Source organism: Pygocentrus nattereri, chromosome 15 (genome assembly GCF_015220715.1).
Source record: "Pygocentrus nattereri isolate fPygNat1 chromosome 15, fPygNat1.pri, whole genome shotgun sequence".
Lineage (NCBI taxonomy): Eukaryota > Metazoa > Chordata > Actinopteri > Characiformes > Serrasalmidae > Pygocentrus > Pygocentrus nattereri.
The window spans coordinates 23798542-23819134 of NC_051225.1; the positions used below are offsets into that span (position 1 = coordinate 23798542).

General features: G+C 38.4%; 2 protein-coding genes across 7 annotated transcripts in view; one reads left to right on the forward strand and one right to left on the reverse strand.

The window, feature by feature from the left end:
• Positions 1-1191: 1191 nt before the first annotated feature.
• Positions 1192-7466, reverse strand: txlng (taxilin gamma). 4 transcript variants are annotated; one of them, XM_017716617.2, is made up of 10 exons: positions 7449-7466; positions 7280-7344; positions 4960-5203; positions 4581-4672; positions 4153-4323; positions 3740-3934; positions 2872-2991; positions 2412-2579; positions 2212-2307; positions 1192-1858 (listed from the first exon to the last, which is right to left on the reverse strand). In XM_017716617.2, exons 2-10 carry the CDS (start codon positions 7328-7330, stop codon positions 1544-1546), a joined length of 1452 nt encoding a protein of 483 aa, XP_017572106.1. In that variant the 5' UTR covers positions 7331-7344; positions 7449-7466; the 3' UTR covers positions 1192-1543. The 4 variants fall into 4 exon arrangements, with proteins under 4 accessions (XP_017572106.1, XP_037401251.1, XP_037401252.1 ...); XM_037545354.1 differs by lacking the exon at positions 7449-7466 and having other exon boundaries at positions 7280-7412; XM_037545355.1 differs by lacking the exons at positions 7280-7344; positions 7449-7466 and adding an exon at positions 6752-6857.
• Positions 7301-20593, forward strand: part of rtel1 (regulator of telomere elongation helicase 1) — a 28715-nt gene continuing 15422 nt past the window's right edge. The window contains exons 1-19 of one of the 3 annotated variants that reach the window (XM_037545350.1): positions 7508-7615; positions 10015-10082; positions 10191-10962; positions 11649-11847; positions 12060-12153; positions 12270-12351; positions 12821-12881; positions 12993-13068; positions 14159-14243; positions 14367-14432; positions 14542-14695; positions 14790-14828; positions 15242-15320; positions 15561-15658; positions 15754-15809; positions 15980-16051; positions 16162-16243; positions 16883-17015; positions 19144-19257. In XM_037545350.1, the coding sequence (XP_037401247.1) occupies positions 10861-10962; positions 11649-11847; positions 12060-12153; positions 12270-12351; positions 12821-12881; positions 12993-13068; positions 14159-14243; positions 14367-14432; positions 14542-14695; positions 14790-14828; positions 15242-15320; positions 15561-15658; positions 15754-15809; positions 15980-16051; positions 16162-16243; positions 16883-17015; positions 19144-19257 (1592 nt within the window). In that variant the 5' untranslated portion in view covers positions 7508-7615; positions 10015-10082; positions 10191-10860. Of the gene's footprint in view, positions 7427-7477; positions 7616-10014; positions 10083-10190; positions 10963-11648; positions 11848-12059; positions 12154-12269; positions 12352-12820; positions 12882-12992; positions 13069-14158; positions 14244-14366; positions 14433-14541; positions 14696-14789; positions 14829-15241; positions 15321-15560; positions 15659-15753; positions 15810-15979; positions 16052-16161; positions 16244-16882; positions 17016-19143; positions 19258-20593 lie in introns of those variants that run through there. The other 2 variants (XM_037545352.1, XM_037545351.1) reach the window with 2 other exon arrangements.

Consider the following 20593-nt stretch of genomic DNA (forward strand, 5'->3'; position numbering starts at 1 on the left):
AAAGTTGTCAAGGCCCCTTTTGAACTTGAACATAGATTAATTTCAGTCAGTTTCGCTTAAAGTTAGCAGTGCATCAGTCTGGTAAAACTTAACATTGCATCTATCAGAAAGGTAGTATGTGCAGTTTTGTCAACGGATAATGAAAACAAACATAACGAATGGCATGTAGTGATGAAATTCTACTTAACCACATAATTTAGAAAACATGAAACAAATGCTTATTTCAAGTCATCAGGGCCAAAAATCAACTAAATTGAAAAAAATCATTAAAGTTTTTGCCACTGCATGGAAAAAATGGTTTCCCTGTTTCACTCGATGGACTGACCATAAAAAAAAAAAAAAAAAAAAAAAAAAAAAAAAAAAAAAAAAAAAAAAAAACACTGGTTGAGCTAAGAAACTGTTTTAAATTTAGCATGAACTGCCTCAATCTAGCTAGGTTTAATGGTACACTAAAAACATACTAAACACAACACAAGAATGCCTAACTTCCAGTGTTGCTTTCACTTCTGTAAATAGTTATCCAATGTAAAAAGTTATCCAATGGCCATTTTACAAACCACTGTGACCCTTGACTTCTTCCTACCATACAGATTTGTTGAGTTTTAAAGGAAATCTCTGTTTACTGTACATTGAAACACAAAGAAAATTTTTTTTCTGCTAAATTGCTGCAATGTTTATCCAAAATAAAGAACGCAATAGAATTTAGTGGAAGGATTCTCAAAGAATAGTGCTATAAACCATTAAAAATGCCGGTCCTTAAGTGCTTTTAGCTGCTTTGGAAAAAGTCGAACTGCAGCCACATTCAAAAATAGTCCTGCGGGGACTCCAGCTTTAAAACTGTATCAAAGTAGCATGTCCCAAAGTTTGTTTATAGCAGCCTTGTTAAAAAGCAAACTAGCCCTTAACTCCAAGAATTCCATGCTGAAAAGATATAGGCAATAAACTCTCAAAAGAAAATAAAAAACGAAATTGAGATGGTATTTTTAAGACTTAGAAATGGAAGAACAAACCCATGAGACCTTCCTTAATTTGGACTACAGAGCCCGGCTGTGGTTTTAGGATCACAATAACAACAACTATAAAGACATCTTAAGCTCTCTCTTTTATGAATGCCCTGTATTTGCATTGCTATTTGGACACAGTTGGTTAGTTAACTACACATGACTATGTCAAATTCTCAACATCCTTATATGCATCTGAATCAGTTTATTTCAATCCTAGAAGCCAGATCCGATAGCTACATTATCATAAAAATTCAAATCTGCAATCAGAACACGGATCAGCAAGAAGAGAAATCAAAATTAATTAAAGCATGGAACACTAAAGCTGTAGCCGCCTTGGACCACATGACCATTTCCTAAGAAAATACAGGTGTGGTAGAAAAAAGCGAGTAAAAAGTGCTCATGACAAAGCCAATTACCAATGTACAGAGCAGTTTTCATACATGTGTGTTTTAGTCTTAATTATCATATCTATTACACAAAAATATATAGCTCCACAAAAAAAGGAAAACAACAAACAAAAAAGTCCCTAAATGGGTGCCTCAGTAATCATCTAGTTGTTTTGTGGTTGGCTCCTCCTCTGGCTGTAATCCCAGCCTCTCCGTTTCAGGAACCAAACATTCCATTTCTCCTACTACCTCTCCATTCATGCCCCCATTTGGGGACTGACTTAAGGGCTCCTCTGGCTGGGGGTCAGGAGGCCCCGTCCCCTCCTCTTCAGGATTTTTTGCTGGACCCTGAAGGGCTCCTAATTTCTGATTGAGGTCGTTGCGCTCTCTCTGCAAGGCTCTGCACAGCTTCTCCAGACGCTCCAGTTTCCCTTGTAGGGCTTTGTAATTTTTGTCCCGCACAGTTTTCTACAAAAGATGGTATTAAGAAAAGAAAAAGATAAATAAAACCTATAATAAGTTATACAGTTATAAATAATTCACTCACTAATAGCACTGTACCAAAAAAATTTTTTCCCCATTTTTGCTAATTTTCTTTTCCACAATAGCCATTTCCTAATAATAATAGCCTAACTGCTATCCAAGTTTCCTCTAGAAAGGAATGACCTGACCAGATTCAAGTTACTCCTTCAAATGTTTTCTCCACATGGAAGCCCAGAAGCTAAATGAGTTTCATTATTTCAGTCTACCTGGAGCTCCTGTTGGTTTGAGATTTCCAGACATGTAGTGGCTTAAATTTTGTTACTCATTATTGAACTCACCTCCTCCGCCATCTGCAGTAAGGTCTGGTTGTTGGTCTCCCACTTGGTCCTCCAAAGAGTGGTCTCCTTCTCCAACTTCTTGATTTTCTTGGTCATCTGTATGTAACAGAGCAGTCACACAAAAGAATGATAAAGTTCTTCTTTAAAGCTGAAGAATACTTTTCTTTTTCTTACTAACAAAAGATCCAGGAGCTACTAACCTTCTCCATTTCTTGTCTGAAAGAGGTGAACACTTCATTACTCTTGGCAAGGGTTGTCTGGAACTCTTCAAATTTGTCCATATAAAGAGTAAGCTGCTGTTTCAGCTGAAGCTCCTGCTCCTTCATGAGCTCACATTTATGTCTTGATTCTGTTGCATCTTTCAGAAGCTGAACAATGAAGGGAGATCAAGTGATTATTGACTTACAAGGCTGTGGCACAACCTAAAAAAATAATGGGTCAATAATTATCAAGGGATTAAGTTGAGACATTACACAGCATACATCAAATGCTACCTCAGTTTAATTGTGGTGAAACATTACCACTGATGTCAGCTTACTTGTACAATGTGCCCATTGCTGTTAGCATGATTAACACTAAAATGCCAATTGCAAATAAAGTCAGGACTATTAAAAAAATAATAATAAAAAAACCTGCTGGCTCTAAATCAGTGTTACTTACAAATTCTCTCTCTCGCTGCTGCTTCTCCTCAACTTCTCTCATCAACTCAGCTGTCCTCTGGAGTTTTGCATCAACCAGCTGTTGCTGAAGCTCCTTGTGCTTAAACACCTTGTCAATGTGCTGACGAGAAACATGCCATTTATTCATACCCATCTCATCACAAAAACACTTAAAAGTCTCGTGTTCATTTTTCTAGTTTTGATGGACCTTGATGTTTTCATCACACAAAGCCCTATTAGAATTTCTAGATTTGATCATTAGAGAAGAGAACCATAAACAAGTGAAAGGCTCTTAAAATATTCTTCCAAGCTCACAAGACTCTCAGCACATCACCTTCCAATTAGGATGGCAAACAATGCAATGTAATGTTTCCTTGCCACTATGCTTTCCCCACTAAGCCAGATAAAGCATGTAGCCAGAATAAGGATCCTGTGAGCAGAATGAGTGGTAATAAGATTAATATGTGCCAGCGAGGCATGTGCTGATGTATTTTTTAACACCATAATTACCTTCTATCTTACTTTATAACAGAGCTGCTCTGGTTTCTAAAAATTCTGCTAAAATTGCAAATTGCTTGACATCATTCAAGATTACCAAATACCAGCAAATGTTTAGTGCCAACACAATTTAAAAAGCTTCAATCATAGTTCTGAGACTTTAAATAGTGTTCACACTCCTAAATATGTACAGCATAAATACGACCATTCAGACTCATCAAATCTGGTAAATGCAAATATCTCAAGCATGTCTCAATTTTTGCTCTCCAATTTCTAATCTTGTGCTTCACAAAAACGATGGACTCTTTAACCAGAAGGAAGAGTTTATGATGCATTTGTTGACTGGATTGCAAACAGTTTTGCTTTCTTACCTCCTCTCTGAGTTCATACTGCTCAATAAGTTTCTTGAGTTTCTCTGCCAGCTCCATATTTTCCTGCCTCAGCTTGGTGTTGTGAGTGTTGTGCCGCTCCATCTGCGCTTCAATCTCATTCAGCGTCATCTGAAAGTGAAGCGTGGCCTCTTTGCGCCTCTCCTCATATTCTCTGAATCTCTGGGCATTTTCCTCCTAACGAAAAAGGGATATTACATACCAATACTTTGTTTGCTAATACCTACATTTCAGACAACACTTTTGTTAGCCATGATAGGACCTTACAGTAAGGTTTGCTTCTTAACTTGTGAAAGCTGGTCTTTGCTACTCATTACAGTTACTCAAATTAAGTTGAACAGGACTAAGGAACGGAACGGATCCATATCTAGTATAGGAAAGGTATGGCACTGTACCTTCAGGGTCTTGTTGTGCCGTTGTAGCTCCCTGCAAAGGCTTTCTAGCTTGCTGCGAGCAAGAATGGCTTTGCTGTGTTCACTTTGCAAATGAATCTTCTCTTTGAGGACCTGCGTCTGCTTCTTCTGCAGCACCTTCACTTGCTTCTGCATACTGCGACTCTCTTCCAGCTATCAAACAGTGAGATCCCATTATGTTTCTAATGAAGCAGGTAGACTTATGACCACTGCTATTGCTATTACAGTAATCTGTTACAAACATCTTCAAGTCTGCAGCCAAAGAACATTTCTACATCCACACTCTTACCTTATCCACAGCGGCTGTGTATGAATGTTATGTCTCCAGAACAGATTAATCTGACAATTATACATACAACTACAACATACAATAAGAGTGTAGGAGTACTGCACAAGACACAGTTGCTTACCAGGTCAGCATACTTCTTGCAAAGAGCAGCAAGTTTCTCCTCAGGAGTGGCTAAGGTGTGAAGGGCTTGCATCAGTAGCAAGACTTCTTTCCCTGTGGAGCAGAAGAGTAGTATTACATGATGCATAAGTGGAAAACAAGCTTCTATGCAGTAATAAGAACATGTATTTAACAATCATCAACAGATTACAAAAACATAGACTCAAATCATATAATTTATGCTTAAAAAGCTCACAGCTACACATAGCTTTTTTAGTCCACTTTGTTCAGACTATTTCACAGTTTATATCTATTACCTCCTCAAAGCTCAACAACATGTTTAGACTGCAGTCTGAACATTCAAATGGTTACATATCCAGCATTTTGATGACAGCACCTACCAAACATGTTTTGCTCCTTGTTCTGATCACTGCTTGGGTCCAGTTCTCCTTCAAGGGGGTCAATTTGACAATCTTCTCTCCCAGGTGTCTCCCCTCGCACCTCTTCACTGCAGCAGGTGTTTATCAGACCCTCAAACTCCTCAAGGTGATCCTGAGAGGAAGGGGAACTGCTGCCCTCTACAAGTCCACGTGTGCCTGCCTCTATACCACACACGCCAGTGGTCTCCATGGTATTCACCCCGCACTGGTAGAAAAAGAGTAAAAATCTTTAGAGAAGGCCTTGAGTGATTAGCTATATTAACACTATGTTAAAATATGCTAAATAGGTTAAAATACTGTGATATTGCCACAGATGTTTTAGCCTTAACCATCCTATGCTTTGTAACCTAATGGTCAAAGTTAGCCAGGTAATAAAAAAGGTGAATATGTACATGGAGTAACTGAGCCATTCCTTTAAAATCATATTTACTGTGTGCCTAAATGAAAAGGGCTGGTTAAAAGAGGACCAGACTGTACTATAGCCTCACTTCTTTAAGGTATACCTAACCCATGTTGTGTACTACTACACCAGGTTAACCAGGCTGAACCTATATCTGGCCTAACTACGCTAATTGAACACTAAACTGTGACCAAAAACAACCTGACTAATAATGTGATTAATATACACACTTAAAAAAGATGGTTCTTCAGTAATGTGAATGGTTCTATTTAGGGCCTTGAGTTCTTTATAACACCGCTGTATGCTTAGATGCTTCACTGCATGATGAACCTGATTCTTCAGATTGATGGAGAATGTGTTGTACAAGGTTCTATACAGAACCTTTTTTTTTTTTAATGGAGCTATATAGGACCAAAAGAGTTCCTCTATTACAAGCTACAAGAGAAGAACTTTGTGCTATAATAGAACCGTTTTCAAAAAGATTCTATATAGAACCACATACAACGTTTCCACATCAACCTAAAGAATCCATTTCACCATTCCCTTCACTAATGAAGCCTTGAAAAAAACATCTTTTAAGAGTGTAATTTACAGAAAACAGGAAAACACAGTAGTTGTATGCATTAGCTCTGACCTGCTATCCATCGAATAGGTAGGTACAAACCCGCTGAGAAAGCAGTCTAACCTTCATATGTTCCAAATTTCTCTGCTGACAGAGATTCACCCCTGAACATTACTGTACTGCCGGACTTTAAAAACTCCGTCCAGAAAGCGGCCTTTGAACAACGTTCAGAACGGTTTTACAAGCAGAGAGGAGAGGATTAGATTAGTCCACCACGTGCTGCACGGCAACAGCAGCACAGCCGCCACTTGGAACGTATGACAACAGACTAAAAGCTCAAAAAAGCAAAGAAAAAGTATAATTTCATGGAAACATATGTAAAGCTGTATTTAATCAAGGCAAATGAAGTCGGCTGGCCACTTTGAATGTACCCAGATGTACCGATGAGCACTTCTGTCAGGTTAAAACCAAACTAGCAGGAACAAAAAGAGAAACCTGTTTTTATAGTTAAATAGCTCCAGTTTCGCTGAAACACAGAGGATAGACTTGTTAGTCGTTTTATTGGTCGGACGCTTTAGATTCATTTAATCGACCACCTACACGACTGGCCGACAAACTTTGACTCCTGATAAAGCTCACTACAAAAAGCAGTTCGCGGTAAATATTAGAAATGTATCAAATTAAGTCAATCTAAAAAAAGTCTTAAATCAGATCATAAATCATATTTTAAAAGCCTAAATTATCGCAACACCTGGCATTTCAGAATCAGCGAGCTAGGTCAGCTTTTTTACCTTTTGAGTTCACCTCAAAACCCTTCCCAGGCCAGAGTGCAAGTGAAAGCAGGTTAGCAGCGAGCTTAGCTAGCAAAGTTTGCGGGAAACAAATCTGCGTCCCCAGGCTTGTTAGCTAGTTAGCTACCTAGCTAGGCAATGTTACACAGATGCGCAGCTATCTGGTTAATGAAGTATTCGTAGTTGACTCTAAAAACTGTCCATAAGCAGCCACCAGTAACGACAAAATGTAATCATTTTATACGTTAACTATATCAACTAATGAATATGTATTTGAATCTAGCTCTAGGTTAGGTTAGCTGCCTTGTGTGACTCGCTAGCGAGCTAGCTGGCGTTTAGCGTTAGCCACTTCCTTCGTAAATAATGCCCGTGCTGTGAGGAACCGCTGCTTCTCTCGTTATTTACATAGCGTTTATAGCTTAGCCATTCTTTATTCCCATTAGATAAACACCACGTGTAGAAAACAACCCATTACAACCAAACGTACACTTAGCAATCACAACGTTATTGTATCCCGCGGCTACATACCTGAATGTTTTCGGCGTTTAAATCGACCCTGGCGCCTGAGTACGTCGCCATGTTGTGACGAAACGCTGAGCAGGAAAAATAAAGGCAGTGAACAGAAGAGCTAGAACAGGTTCTACTTTCAGGATTTGTGTCTTCCGAGCTAAAACAGTAAATACTCTTTGTCTTATACCCTTTTCGTAGTCTTATCCGTTTTATAGGGTTTTATATTGAACCACTAAAGTACAGAAAATGTAGGCTCGCACCTGTTCCTCCACAGGTGTCAGGCAGTTATAGTTACACCAAACCTGTGTAGGCTATCGACTGAAATTGAATGCCTCCTATTGACTATTTCCAGAGGTGAGTAGAGTAGCCTAAACCCATGCTCAGGTAATGTTACTTTACTGAAATAGTGACTCAAATGAAAGTAAAAATACCTTTCCAAAAAAAAAAAAAAAACTTGAGAAAAGTACAAAAATAGCAGGTTACAGAGCTACGTAAAGGGGAATTTCACCAGTTTTTCAAAAATTCTCCATAATTCAGTAATTGAATTGTAAACAGTCATTCGGCGTGGTTTAATATTTGATGATTCATTGCAGAGGAACATATTTTAATCGTGGTGGTGATAGGAACTGGGGGTTGCAACGACTGCGTGGCAGATAGTCAATTTATTTACCATCCAAAATGATCAATGAACTATATGTGGCTTCTGAGTTTTTATATACAACCCAATTTCCAAGAAACGTGGGACACTGTAATGATTTGCAAATTAGTAAAGCCTATATTTAACTGATAATAGTACAAAGACAACGGAGAAATTGTAATGTTTATTGAAAAATATTTGCCGATTTTGAATTTGATGCCAACAACACGTTTCAAAAAAGTTGGGGTGGGGCAAGAAAAGGCTGGTAAAGTTGTGTAATGCTAAAAAAACACCAGGCAACAGGTCAGTAACATGATTGTATATAAACAGGGCATCTCAGAGAGGCTGAGTCTTTCAGCAGTAAAGATGAGGAGGGGCTCACCACTCTGTGAAAGACTGTACACATGTACAGCACATAATAACATTAAGTTATTCAGAGAATCTTAAAAAATCTCTGTATGGAAGGACAAGGAACAGTTTTTGCTGGCTGTGATCTTTGGGCCCTCAGGGGGCACTGCATTGAAAACAGACATGATTCTTTAGTGGAAATCACTGCATGGGCTCATGAACACTATTGAAAACCACTGTCTGTGAAAAGAGTTCATCACTGCATCCATAAATGCAAGTTAAAATTCTGAAATGCAAAGAAGAAACCACACATAAAGGATCTAGAAATGCTGCCACCTTCTCTGGGCCCAAGGTCATTTAAAAGGGACTGAGGTGAAGTGGAAAAGTGTCCTGTGGTCTGGCACACAAAATTTGAAGTTCTTTTTGAAACATGGACACTGTGTCCTCTGGGCGAAACAATATATACATGTTTTGGCAACATATTCTGCCATCCAGATTGTCTTTTTTAGGGAAGGCCTTGATTATTTCAGCAGGACAATGCCAAACTAAATTCTGCATGTATTACAGTGGCATTGCTTCATATTAAAAGTGTCCCGGTGCTAAACTGGCCCGCTACTGAAAACATTTGGTACATTTTGAAATAAAAGATACGACAAAGGAGAACTGTTGAGCGGTTGAAATCCTATATCAAAAAAGAATGGGAAAGCATTTCACTTTCAAAACTACAGTTATGGGTCTCCTCAGTTCCCAAATGCTTAGAGAGTGTTGTTAAAAGAAGGTGATGAAACACTGTAACGTGGAGACGGACACACATGCTGAGAAAAGCAAGATTTATTTTTGGCAAATCCATACTTAGGGTCAAAACAGCCCAGGTTCAAAGAGCCAACACGGAGGGATCGTGGGACAGACATGACGAACAGAAACACAGAACCTCAAACAAGAATCAAGCAGCACAATCAAACAAACACCAACAACAACAAGGGGCAAACACAGGGCTTAAATACACGAGGGCTAACTAGGGATAACAGGACACAGGTTGAAACACAGATGGCAACAATCAGGGGGCGGAGTCAGAAAACACAGGGGCTGGACTGGGAATCAAAACAAAGAAAGCACATGGACATGTTAACAGACGCACATGGACAGGACTAGGAGGGGCCAATCGTGACAAACACAGTGCCCCCTTCCCAACTTTTTTGGAAAAAGTTGTTGGCATTAAATTCAAAATGGACATATATATTAAAAAAAACAATCAAATTTCTCAGTTCCAACATTTGATATGTTGTCTTTGTATTATTTTCTTTTAAAAATATGGTTTACATGATCTGCATATCATTGCATTCTATTTTTATTTGAAAAGGGATTGTATAATATTTGTAAAATTGTAACAAATCTAGAAAAAATAGGTATCCTTAGGTATCCTTTGGGGACTATTTTTCCTTATAACACCCTGCATGTACCCCCCCCCCCCCCCCCCCAACCTTGAATGAATTTTAAAAATATACATTTTAGGCAAAAATATTTTCTCAAACCTATTGTAAAACAATATAGCAGGCATCAGATGGCCTATGTGTGACCACTTCATGTAATAACTTTCTGTGAGGGAGCTTTTGGAGGCATTAAACGTATCTGATGTATGTTCTTCAGAATATCCTGTCTTCTGTTTAGGCCTTTAGGCTTCTTAATGACTGGTTCATGATGTGTCTTATTATATACATCCATCTTGTTGCTGGTCATCCTCTTCTTCTTTTACCTTCAACTCTTCCAGGTATAATGGTCTTTTTGAATGAATTGGTTCTCAGAATATGTCTGAAGTAAGATCACTTCAAGTGAGAGGTGAGGCCAGAAATTCTGGAGAAGTTGTTTGAGGATCCATTTGTTTTCTTTACCATCAAATTGTTGCTTTTGAAGATCTTCACAAACTCCTTCATCCTTGTTCTCCAGGGTGCTGATCTGTGTTGTGTTTCTTGAGCGCTGGATCCTCTGTTGGTAATTATTGATCTGAGTAGGCAAAAGTTGTTCAGTGCCATTTTACCTAACTGCAACCACACTGCAGCATCTCCTCAACCGCAGTACTAAATGATAAAAAAGACAGATAATCCAGGATTCAACCATGGATTTATTTAATGTGGTCGCTGAGGAAAAAAAAATATGTAGTTTGAACAAGAGTTTGCAAGTGTGTGTTGTTTTATTATTAGGTTATTACATTGTCTTAGATGTGCAATTATCAAACCTTGTCATGAGGTAACAAGGTTTATTAGGCAAACTGTAGGTTGGAGAATGGTCATCACTGGAATTCCAAACATGACTTTCTCAAACTCTGGTGGTCTTGTTCGTGTGACTAATACCAAAAACACTGTGACCATGCAAGGATCTGCACGCTGTGTAGTTGAGCTGCACAGACTTAAGGGGTCAGAAGCGAGTTACATGCCCTTCGGCAGCACGTAAAAGAAGATGACGAAGAAATGTGGCGCGATAGCAGCATATAGAGTTGTTGTTTTGAAAGCTTGTAGATACAAAAAGTGGTTAAAGTGACGAGAAGCTTTAGCTAATAATCGTTTGCATTCAGGCACGTGTTTATTCGGTGTGTAAGTGCTTGCGCGGACACTGCACGATGCCACCCCTCACTTTAAGAGGAATTACTGTGGATTTTCCTTTTACACCGTATCCATGCCAGAAGGACTACATGAGCAAAGTGATTGAATGCCTGCAAAACGTGAGTGTCATTTATGTTTTATTACTTTGGCTCATTTGGCCTTAGATGTTTATCTTGCGATTTCCATAAATAGTTGAATACAAGAAACTTCCCACTTCTAACGTTATTCCCGTCCCAGCATCAGTGTAAGTCTCACATGGCCACATCCCTGGTGGGCATGTCCTAATGCACATACACTAGCGTTATATGTCCAAATGTTTGTAGACACCCGCTCCTCCGACGTTTCTTCTGAAATAAAGGTATTGATAGGAAATGTGCCCCACTATTTTCTCCTGTATCAACTTCTGCTGTTCTGGAAAGGCTTTATACCACACCTTGTGACATTGTACCAAATGCCGGAGCAGGGCCACGGCTTCACTTAGTGCTAGCAGCTCTCTAGCTGATGCTTGGCATTGGGTATAGTGACCCTATGCTCATCTGCACAATCACGTTCTATTGGTGTTGCTTTTCTATGGAGATCTTGCAAGCTGTGTGTGTGGAACTGAACACCTGTGTCAGCAGTTAGTGCACCTTAAAGTAGTAGAGTTCACTTATCAGACTAATCAGACGAAGAGTCTGGATACCTTTCGACATGCATTGTATTTATATGGACAGCGGAGAGCTGACCCTGCATGACACTGAACTTTCAGGGTTGAATGTTTCATATCCACCACCTTTGTAGTAATAGACTGTTTTTAATGTTACAGAAAGTAAATGGAGTTCTTGAAAGTCCAACAGGCACAGGCAAAACCTTGTGTCTGCTCTGTGCAACGCTTGGCTGGAGGGAATACTTCAAGGACTCCATATCTGCCCGCAAGATTGCAGAGAAAATGGGAGGTGCTGAACTTTTTCCTGATAGGCCTCTGTCTTCGTGGGGAACAACAGCAACTGATGGAGATGTACCAGGTATGAAGAGGCAAGAGGTCATTTTTGTATCCAAGTTTGCAAATCATACCATCTTACATGTAGTTTTATATTTGATTGCACAAATAAACCTTCTTACTGCTGCATGTAATTTAGCTGATAGATTTGGTCAAGCATTGGGGAACAATACATGAGAAGGAAAAGGCGTTTATGGATTGGTTAATAATATAATGTTCCCTGTGTCTTCTGGGTAGCATATTACACAGATATTCCTAAAATCATCTATGCATCCAGGACACATTCCCAGTTGACACAAGTCATCAGTGAGCTGAAGAACACATCTTACAGGTCAGTACTTTAAAGGGATGTGAGAAAACAAAAAGCTACCGTTGCACTTTTGTTTGTGCTATAGAGGGCAGAATCTAGATTTTGTTCTTTAATCATCGTCTGTGTTTCAATTACAGGCCAAAGGTTTGCGTTCTAGGGTCCAGAGAACAGCTGTGTATTAACCAAGATGTAATGAAACAGGAAAGCAACCATGTCAAGGTATGAGCTGTAGTTATTTCAAAACTAGCTACCACACACATAGGCTATACTTTGGTGCCCCAAAGTATATTTGGTCACCCAGCTATATTTTGCCCCATTTTAGCAAGGTCCAAAGAGAAAATATTCTGTGGTTTTCGTGTGATGATTTCCAAGACCTAAACCTTTACTTTAACCAAGCACAAATAAAGTGCTTTGCATTTAAAAACAAAACACATTGAAGGTTTAACCCTCTCCCCATGTTTGTTTCAGATCTATGTCAGTGCTTTCTAAACAAGTCCTCAGAGCCCTCCAGATTCTCCACAGCTTTGCTCCTACCTAACTCTCAATACAAAGAAAGTCTTGGGTGCCCTGAGAACCAGTTTGAGAAACGACAGACATGAAATATGTGAAATGTGAGATTAAATTTATGGTAAATATAGTGTTGTAAAATTGTATCTTAATGTTATCATATTGTATTATAATGTTTCAGGTCCATATGTGCCGAGCAAAAGTTTCTTCCCGCTCTTGTGTCTTCTACAACAATGTTGATGGTAAGAAATGTAATTTTTGTAATTAAAATAGATATTTGGAAAAATATTAAAATGATAAAGTGACTTGTATTTCTAAAAGTATATTATGTGTTTGTTTATGTCTAAATTTAGAGAAGAGCACTGACAAAGACATCATGAACTCCATTTTGGATGTTGAAGATCTTGTGAAAACTGGCAAAAAGGAAAGGTATGGATGTCTGAAATCTAAACTGCAGTAAACTGCAGTAGTAGTTTACAAGGAATAAAATATTTCAGTGATGTTACTAGGAAGGAAAATTAGAAAATTATTTGCAAGAAGAGTTTGATCAATTCATTTTAGGTAGGTCCAGATCTGATCTAAATTACATCTAGATGAAAATCCATTGTTAAAGTGGGTTCATCCAGTTTGGCTCTATTACAACGCCATTGTAGAGGTGATGTGATTTAACATTATTCCCAAATAATTGCAGTGAACCACGTTTTCAGAAATTACTAAACAGTGTAAATGTCAGCAGCATGGTATTATTTTAAAGTGGAAAATAAAAACAGCCAACAGACACGGCTTCAGTTTCAACTGCAGTTAAGCTCACCATTTTTTGCCAAAACATTGACAAAGTCATTAAATATAGTTTGTGGTGAAATGCTCCATTCTAGAGAAACAGAGTCAGAATTGTTTACAGTGGTGGTGATGGGAACCGAAAGTGTTTAATGCCTCTGAAAGCTACCTCACAGAAAACTATTTCATGAAATGCTTACAAATACCCTGCATGATGCCTCAGACAGTGTTTTAGAATGTTTTTGAGGTAAACTTTTGTTCTAAAGTATTGCTTTAAAAACACAATAATGGCTGAGAGGTACATACAGGATGTCATAAGGCTAGATTTTTTGGGGGGTTTATCGCTATTTTACCGGGTCAACATTACACATAAAATCTCATAAAACATGCAGATACACCAGTCAGTAAATAAATAAAATGGCTTGACCTCATGATTCCTGGTTTCTATCACCACCACTGAAAAGACATCCGAGTTTCTCTACAATTAACTATTTCACGTCAAACTACACTGAATGTTTACATTTCAGTGGTTATGGAGAAATTTTGAAAAAAGAAAAGGAATTTCCCTTTAAACAAGCTGTATGTAAAAAGAGAACATGTAAAATATTTGCTGTGCAGCTGGGTTATCATTCAATATTTTTATGTTCTTCATATTAAAGGATGTGGATTTGTTATTTCTGTCTTCACGAAAGACCTAGTAAGAGCTTAGAACATTTGCTCTGTGAACTGCATTATTTTGCAGAGTGTGTCCATATTATCTGTCCCGCTCTCTGAAGCAGCATGCTGACATCATATTCATGCCCTACAACTACCTCCTTGATCCAAAGGTGAGAAGAGTGTTTCTTTTTCCTTAATGTGTTTCACGGGAGAAGGAGGATTGTGCTCATTTACTAACTGTTATAGCAGTCACTCGGTGGCATTGGATTGTAATGAACCGCTTTCTCTCACAGAGTCGCCGGGCACACAACATAGAGCTTAAAGGAGCCGTTGTCATTTTTGATGAGGCACATAACGTGGTGAGGATTAGTTATTTCTTTGTAGCTCTGCTGAACCGATAACTAGCATTTCACACTATAGCCTTTTCTATTCATCTTAATTGAGGAGAATCTTTGTCCTGTATTACAGGAGAAGATGTGTGAAGAGTCAACTTCGTTCGACCTGACTCCTTATGATTTGACCTCAGCTATTGATGCTGTGGACAAACTTCTGAGGGAGCAGGCGGCCGAGGTCGGAAAAGGAGACCCTTCAGAAGATTTTAATGTTGAATCTCTAAACTCAGGTTTGTCTTTTAAAAGTGTAGAACAGGAAATTAATACATTTTTTTCTTTGTATTTTCTTTGTATCTTCAAATTTGCTCTGTGCTCTTTTTACAGGACTGAAATTGGACATCACAACCATTGCTAAGATCAAACGTGAGTAACATGCATTGTATTTTTGTTTGTAGTGATTATTTGTGGTACTTTGGCAGATTTTTTTTTTTTACCCTAAATGTAATCTGCTAATCAGCCAAGCCATGTTGAGTGTGTGAAGTTTGTTTCTTTAACTTTCTAGTAGAGCTTTCAGGCATATATAGCAAACAACAATAATAATAATAATAATAACAAATTATAGGCAATAAATAGGATTGTGCAAACTAAATGGTTGTGCTCATTGTGTCAAATCATGTTGTTAACTAATCTTGAGTAAACTTATGTGGTTTCCGACACTGAAATGGTTTTGTTTTTTTAATTTTTTTTGTAAAGTATGGTTAGGTTTAAACATGTTTTAAATTCTGTATATTATTTGTAGTTTCCTGATTTGTAATGAGTTCTGATTTGTCTTGCAGAAATTTTAATGGACCTAGAGCTAGCCATAAATAGTTTTGAGATGCCCTCAAATAACCAGGGAATTACTAAGCCTGGCAGGTTTGTATATAATTTTTACATGGACTGTATGGGCCGGTGAGTGATTGATACATTTCTAAACTCTATCGGTGTGTACATATTACATTAAACTTGTTTTATTATTTTTTTTATTTTAGAAACATTTAGGAAAATTTTGCATGATAAGCCCTTTAAGTGCAAAGGCTTTTTTGAATGTTTAAATATTTTATAAATGTTCCTTTTCTTTGTTGTAGACATTATTATTTTTTTGATCTGTTTCAGTTTCATTTATGAGCTTTTCCAAAAGGCACATGTAAATTATGACACTAAAATGGCAGTTGTGGAGGCGATGGAGCAGATCACAGGATATTTGGCCGGAAGTAAGTAGATTAGCACATGTGGCTCATGCAGTGCATGTATTGTTCACATCCACAAACTTAATACTGATGCAGAAAATAACTCTTGTTTGACCCAGAGCCTGGTATCTTCCTCAACACCAGCGGACTGCAGAAGGTTGCAGATATAATCCAGGTAAGTTTGTTATGCAGTAACTGTGCTGCTTTTTTATGTTTGTCTTCAGTAAAAGAAACTGTTTGCATTACAATTACAATAATGCGGATGATTGGATCAATGTTTGGTTTGAGTGAAATATTAGATGAAGGTTCTTTTTTAAATTGATGTACTTCTTTTGATTTGATTAGTTGGTGTTTTCAGTGGAACCTGCAGAGGGCAGTAAGCAATCAGAAAAGGGGAGCAGCATGCAGCAATTCAAGGTGTGTCATGATTATAAATGTTTCTATTAGATCTATGAAACATCCTCTGCTTTATGGCAGAAGTGACTTCTCAGCCTTATTCTGAAGCTGAAACGCTTGTTTTGTCTCAGGTGCATATTCATCCCGACACAAGCAACTTCAAGAAAAAGCAAAGCGCTGATGTATGGGCATCTTCTTCTGTGAAGAAACAAGGTATGAGGGTCAGTTCAAACTAGGGTGGTAGTGAAACAACTGAAAGAAATTCAAGCTTCATGATTGTTAATTTTATGTATTGTTTTAAATAGAAAATAGTGTTGTTTTGGCTCTGTACAGTGCATGACCAAAAAGGTTTTCATTACTCACAAGCTAAGGCAGTTGCAGGACTGACATAATGGTCTGACATAATGATCCAACTAGATGGCTCAAAATGTAGTGAATGGTGCTTGCAACATTTCACTCATTGAAAGAAAGATGGTTGAAAACCCCTGAAATGAGCAGAAACTGAAAATGACTGCAATCCAGGGCTGGCAGTGCATTACAAGGGAAAGTAATTAGTATATGGCGTGTGAGTCACAGAATTGAGGTCAGAATTGATTGCATAAATTGGTATTGAAACCATTGATTGGTATCTACTAAATGTGATGTTTACTTTCTTTGTCCTGTTTCCTATGTAGTAACTGCTCATAAAAATGGCAATGAATATTGTTTAATTATATTAATAACTAATATAGATACCTGTTGTTTCATTTCAAATTCGCTGGGCTAGAGTACAGAGCCAAAACCGCAAAAACCACCATGTCCAGTTACTTACAGACTGCACTGTAAATGTACGGCCATCTATGTGTCTCTTAGGGAATGTGCTGAGCTACTGGTGTTTCTCTCCTGGGTACAGCATGCAAGAGTTGCTCCGACAGGAGGTGCGCTGCATCATCCTGACCAGCGGGACCCTTTCACCACTCTCGTCTTTCACTTATGAAATGCATATGTAGGTCCTGGCCACTGCTTTTGCTTTCCTTTTTTTGAGATAAAAGTACTAAAAAAGTTTCTTTAGATTAAGGCATAAAACAGCAGTTCTTAAACTGGGGGCTACAGGGGCCACTAAAGTGTGCTGCAGAAAACTTTCAGAAGTAATTGTTCAGTTTTGTCAGTTTATTAAATCTGCTTCAGCCACATCAATAAGGTAGCACTTGGTTAAAAAAAGGAAAAAGTTATTAAATAATTTTTAAATCTAATATATGTGCCAACTAGTCACAGATTTGTGGCCATCCAGAGCCTAATAGCAACTTATCTGTAATGTGGTAGAGCAGTGCCATGGCAGGTTAGTGATGGCTATGAAGAAAGTTCATAAGATGGACATGGTTCTGGTAAGATGCATTCCTTGTTTGTTTAGTGAAATTAATGAGCAGGGTCAAGGAGGACAAGGACAGGGATGAGTGTGGGTGAGGACACGGTGCAGTGGCACTGACTATCCACAAAAGGGGCCTTGAAGTAAAGTATTTTGAGAACGGTTGTCATAGAAGAACAACCTTTGGTTCCCTAAAGAACTCTTTTAAATTCCCATATTCTACATTTTTTAAATACCCCCCCACTTGTAACATGTGTTTATGTTCCAAAAACAGGCAAAATTAATTTTTACATAACTATTTTCTCACATTTCTTTAGGCCTTCGAATTAAACAGGCTGTTTTCGTCACTGTGACTTCAGACTGCGCAAAGGCTTCTTTGTGTAATATCATATAATAATTGTTTTTGGTTCCCTAAAGAACCTTTCCGTGGACAGTTCATTAGAGACATGGAAACCAAAATGTTTTGTTCTATGGCATTGCACAAATAACCCTTTACCTTTCTCTTTTTCTTCTTTAATAGAAGGATCTCAACAGCATGTTACATATACACTAACCGGCCACTTTATTAGGTACAGTAAAAGTAAAAGGTTGGACCCCCTTTTGCCTTCAGAACTGCCTTTATTCCTCATGGCACAGTTTCAACAAGGTGTTGGAAACATTCCTCACATTCCTCCTTTGGTTGTTTATTTGAGTTAATGTTCCCTTTCTATCATCTCAAACCAGTCTGCCCATTCTCCTCTGACCTCTCAAATCAACAAGGCATTTTCATCCACACAAATACCACTCCATGGATATTTTCTCTTTTCTGGACCATTCTCTGTAAACCCTAGAGATGGTTACGTGTGAAAATCCCAGTAAATCAGCAGTTTCTGAAATACTCAGACCAGCCTGTCTGACACCAACAACCATGCCACGTTCAAAGTCGCTTAAATCACCTTTCTAACCTAATCTGATGCTCGGTCTGCACTTCAACAAGTTGTCTTGACCACCTCTACATGCATAAATGCATTGAGCTGCGGCCATGTGATTGGCTGATTAGCTATTTGTGTCAACAAGCAACTGAAATGAACCTGTACCTAATAAAGTGGCTAGTGAGTGTATACTGGGTGTATATTACAATGCAACATACACACAGTATAAAATACTAATGGGAGCCACTTACCTGAATGTCTTTATGTTTGGTTTATCCTTTAGCATAGGAACCCACCAGCCAGGTTTGTCCGTCCGCTGGTTCCAAAGGTCAGCTGGCCTGAAAAATCCTATATTAAAAAACTAAAGGCCACCATTAAAAAGCGTTTATCAGGACATATAATTTAATTAGGTTATATAGAGTTAGTTAGTATCAGTATTGATACTCTGTATTGGCCGATATTCAAGGATCAGATATTGGTATCCGAAAGGGGGAAAAGTGGTATCAGTGCATCCCTAGTTATCATGATGTGTTGTCATCCGTCCATCCATCCATCCATCCATTTTCAAAGCCGCTTCTCCGTTAGGGTCGCGTGGGGATGCTGGAGCCTATCCCAGCAGTCTTCGGGCGGAAGGCAGGATGTCATGATCCCTTTTATTGAATGGTACTTTAATGAACCAAATGATGTGGTATTGAAGAACCTCCATGTGATGTAAAGTGTTGACACCATTTAAAGCTATTTGTTTCAGCTGTATGTCCAAGCCAAGAACCAATTAAAAACCTTAATTTGTAAGAGATCCAAAGCTCAAACACATTTTCTCTCTTTTCTTCATCCCTGCGCTGCTGTTTCCTCTGTAGCCCCTTCCCTGTGTGTTTGGAGAACCCTCACGTCATTCAGCAGGACCAGATTTTCGTCAGCATTGTCGACAAAGGGCCGGATGGAGTGCAGCTGAGCACAGCTTTTGACAAGAGGTGGGTGCATCTTTCTCTAGCAGTTTGTAAAGAACTGCACACTGTGATATTTCCCTGTATTACATCAGCTTTAGTCATCTCATACGAATAGGGGCTACACTTAAGAGGTATTGCAACAACCTGCCTAGAGCGTCAAGTTACCTTAAGATTCCACTCTGGGAAAAGAAAACACAGCAGTGGTGGCCTGGTCTGTGTCGTCGTTTTCCCCCTTTTTTTAACATTTATTATTTTATTTTATTAATAAATTACATTACAAGACTTATTCTAGCATAGAGGTTTATACTTTAGAAACAGGTTGAGCATGATTTTCTTTTTTTTTTATCATTCTCTTTATTGGATTAACAGGATAGGAAAAACAATACAGGGCAGAGATTGATTACATTACCTTTTTTCTTTTTCCCATTAACCACCTAACCCACCTACTATCCCTCACCCACCCACACCAACCCTCACCCACCCTGTCACTTATCGCCCACATTCATAACAAAACGTTACTATAGAAGAAGGGGGGGGGGTAAATAAATAAGATAAATAAATAAATACAAAAATAAATTAAAAATTAGTAAAAATAAATAAATAAAATAATAATAACAAATAAATAAATAAAAAGGGGGGGGGGGTTACTGTGATCCACCTGGGACATCAGATTGCCTGAACTCTGAGAAAAAAGAAAAAAAGGGGGCCCAGGTATGAGTGAATTTACGTGTTTTACCTTTAAGAGTCTGTCTAATTTTTTCCAAATAGAGAAATAAAGCAACATTGTTAAGCCAACGGTCCAATGAAGGTGGAGTGGAGCTTTTCCACTGCATCAGAATAAGACGTCTAGCACAAAGAGCACAAAAAGCAAAGACATCAAAGTAAACAGCTAGAACATTAGAGTCTTTAGGTGATACACCAAACATTGCAATCAAGGGACAAGGTTCAGTTTTCGTTTCCAATATAAAGGAGAAGCAGTCAAATATAGAGTGCCAGAAAGATTTCAGAGCAGGGCAGAGCCAGAACATATGTAATAACGTGGCAGGAGCTTGAGACAAAGATTATCTATATTTGGGTTAATCTTAGAAAGTCTTGGTTGAGCATGATTAACTAGATGTGTACTTCAGGTATTTAATCGTAATCATGATTAATTTTTCTACTGAAATACAACATGCTTTTATGGGCATTTTGTATATCAGGGGTGCTCAGTCCTGGTCCCAGAGATGTACCTTCCTGGAGAGTCCAGACCAAATACACTTGGTTCTTATATTCAGATGCCCTCAAACCACACCTGAACTCCATCTGACTTGTAGTGTAATCAATCAACAGTGAACTCCAATGAACAAGTCTGCTAGCACTT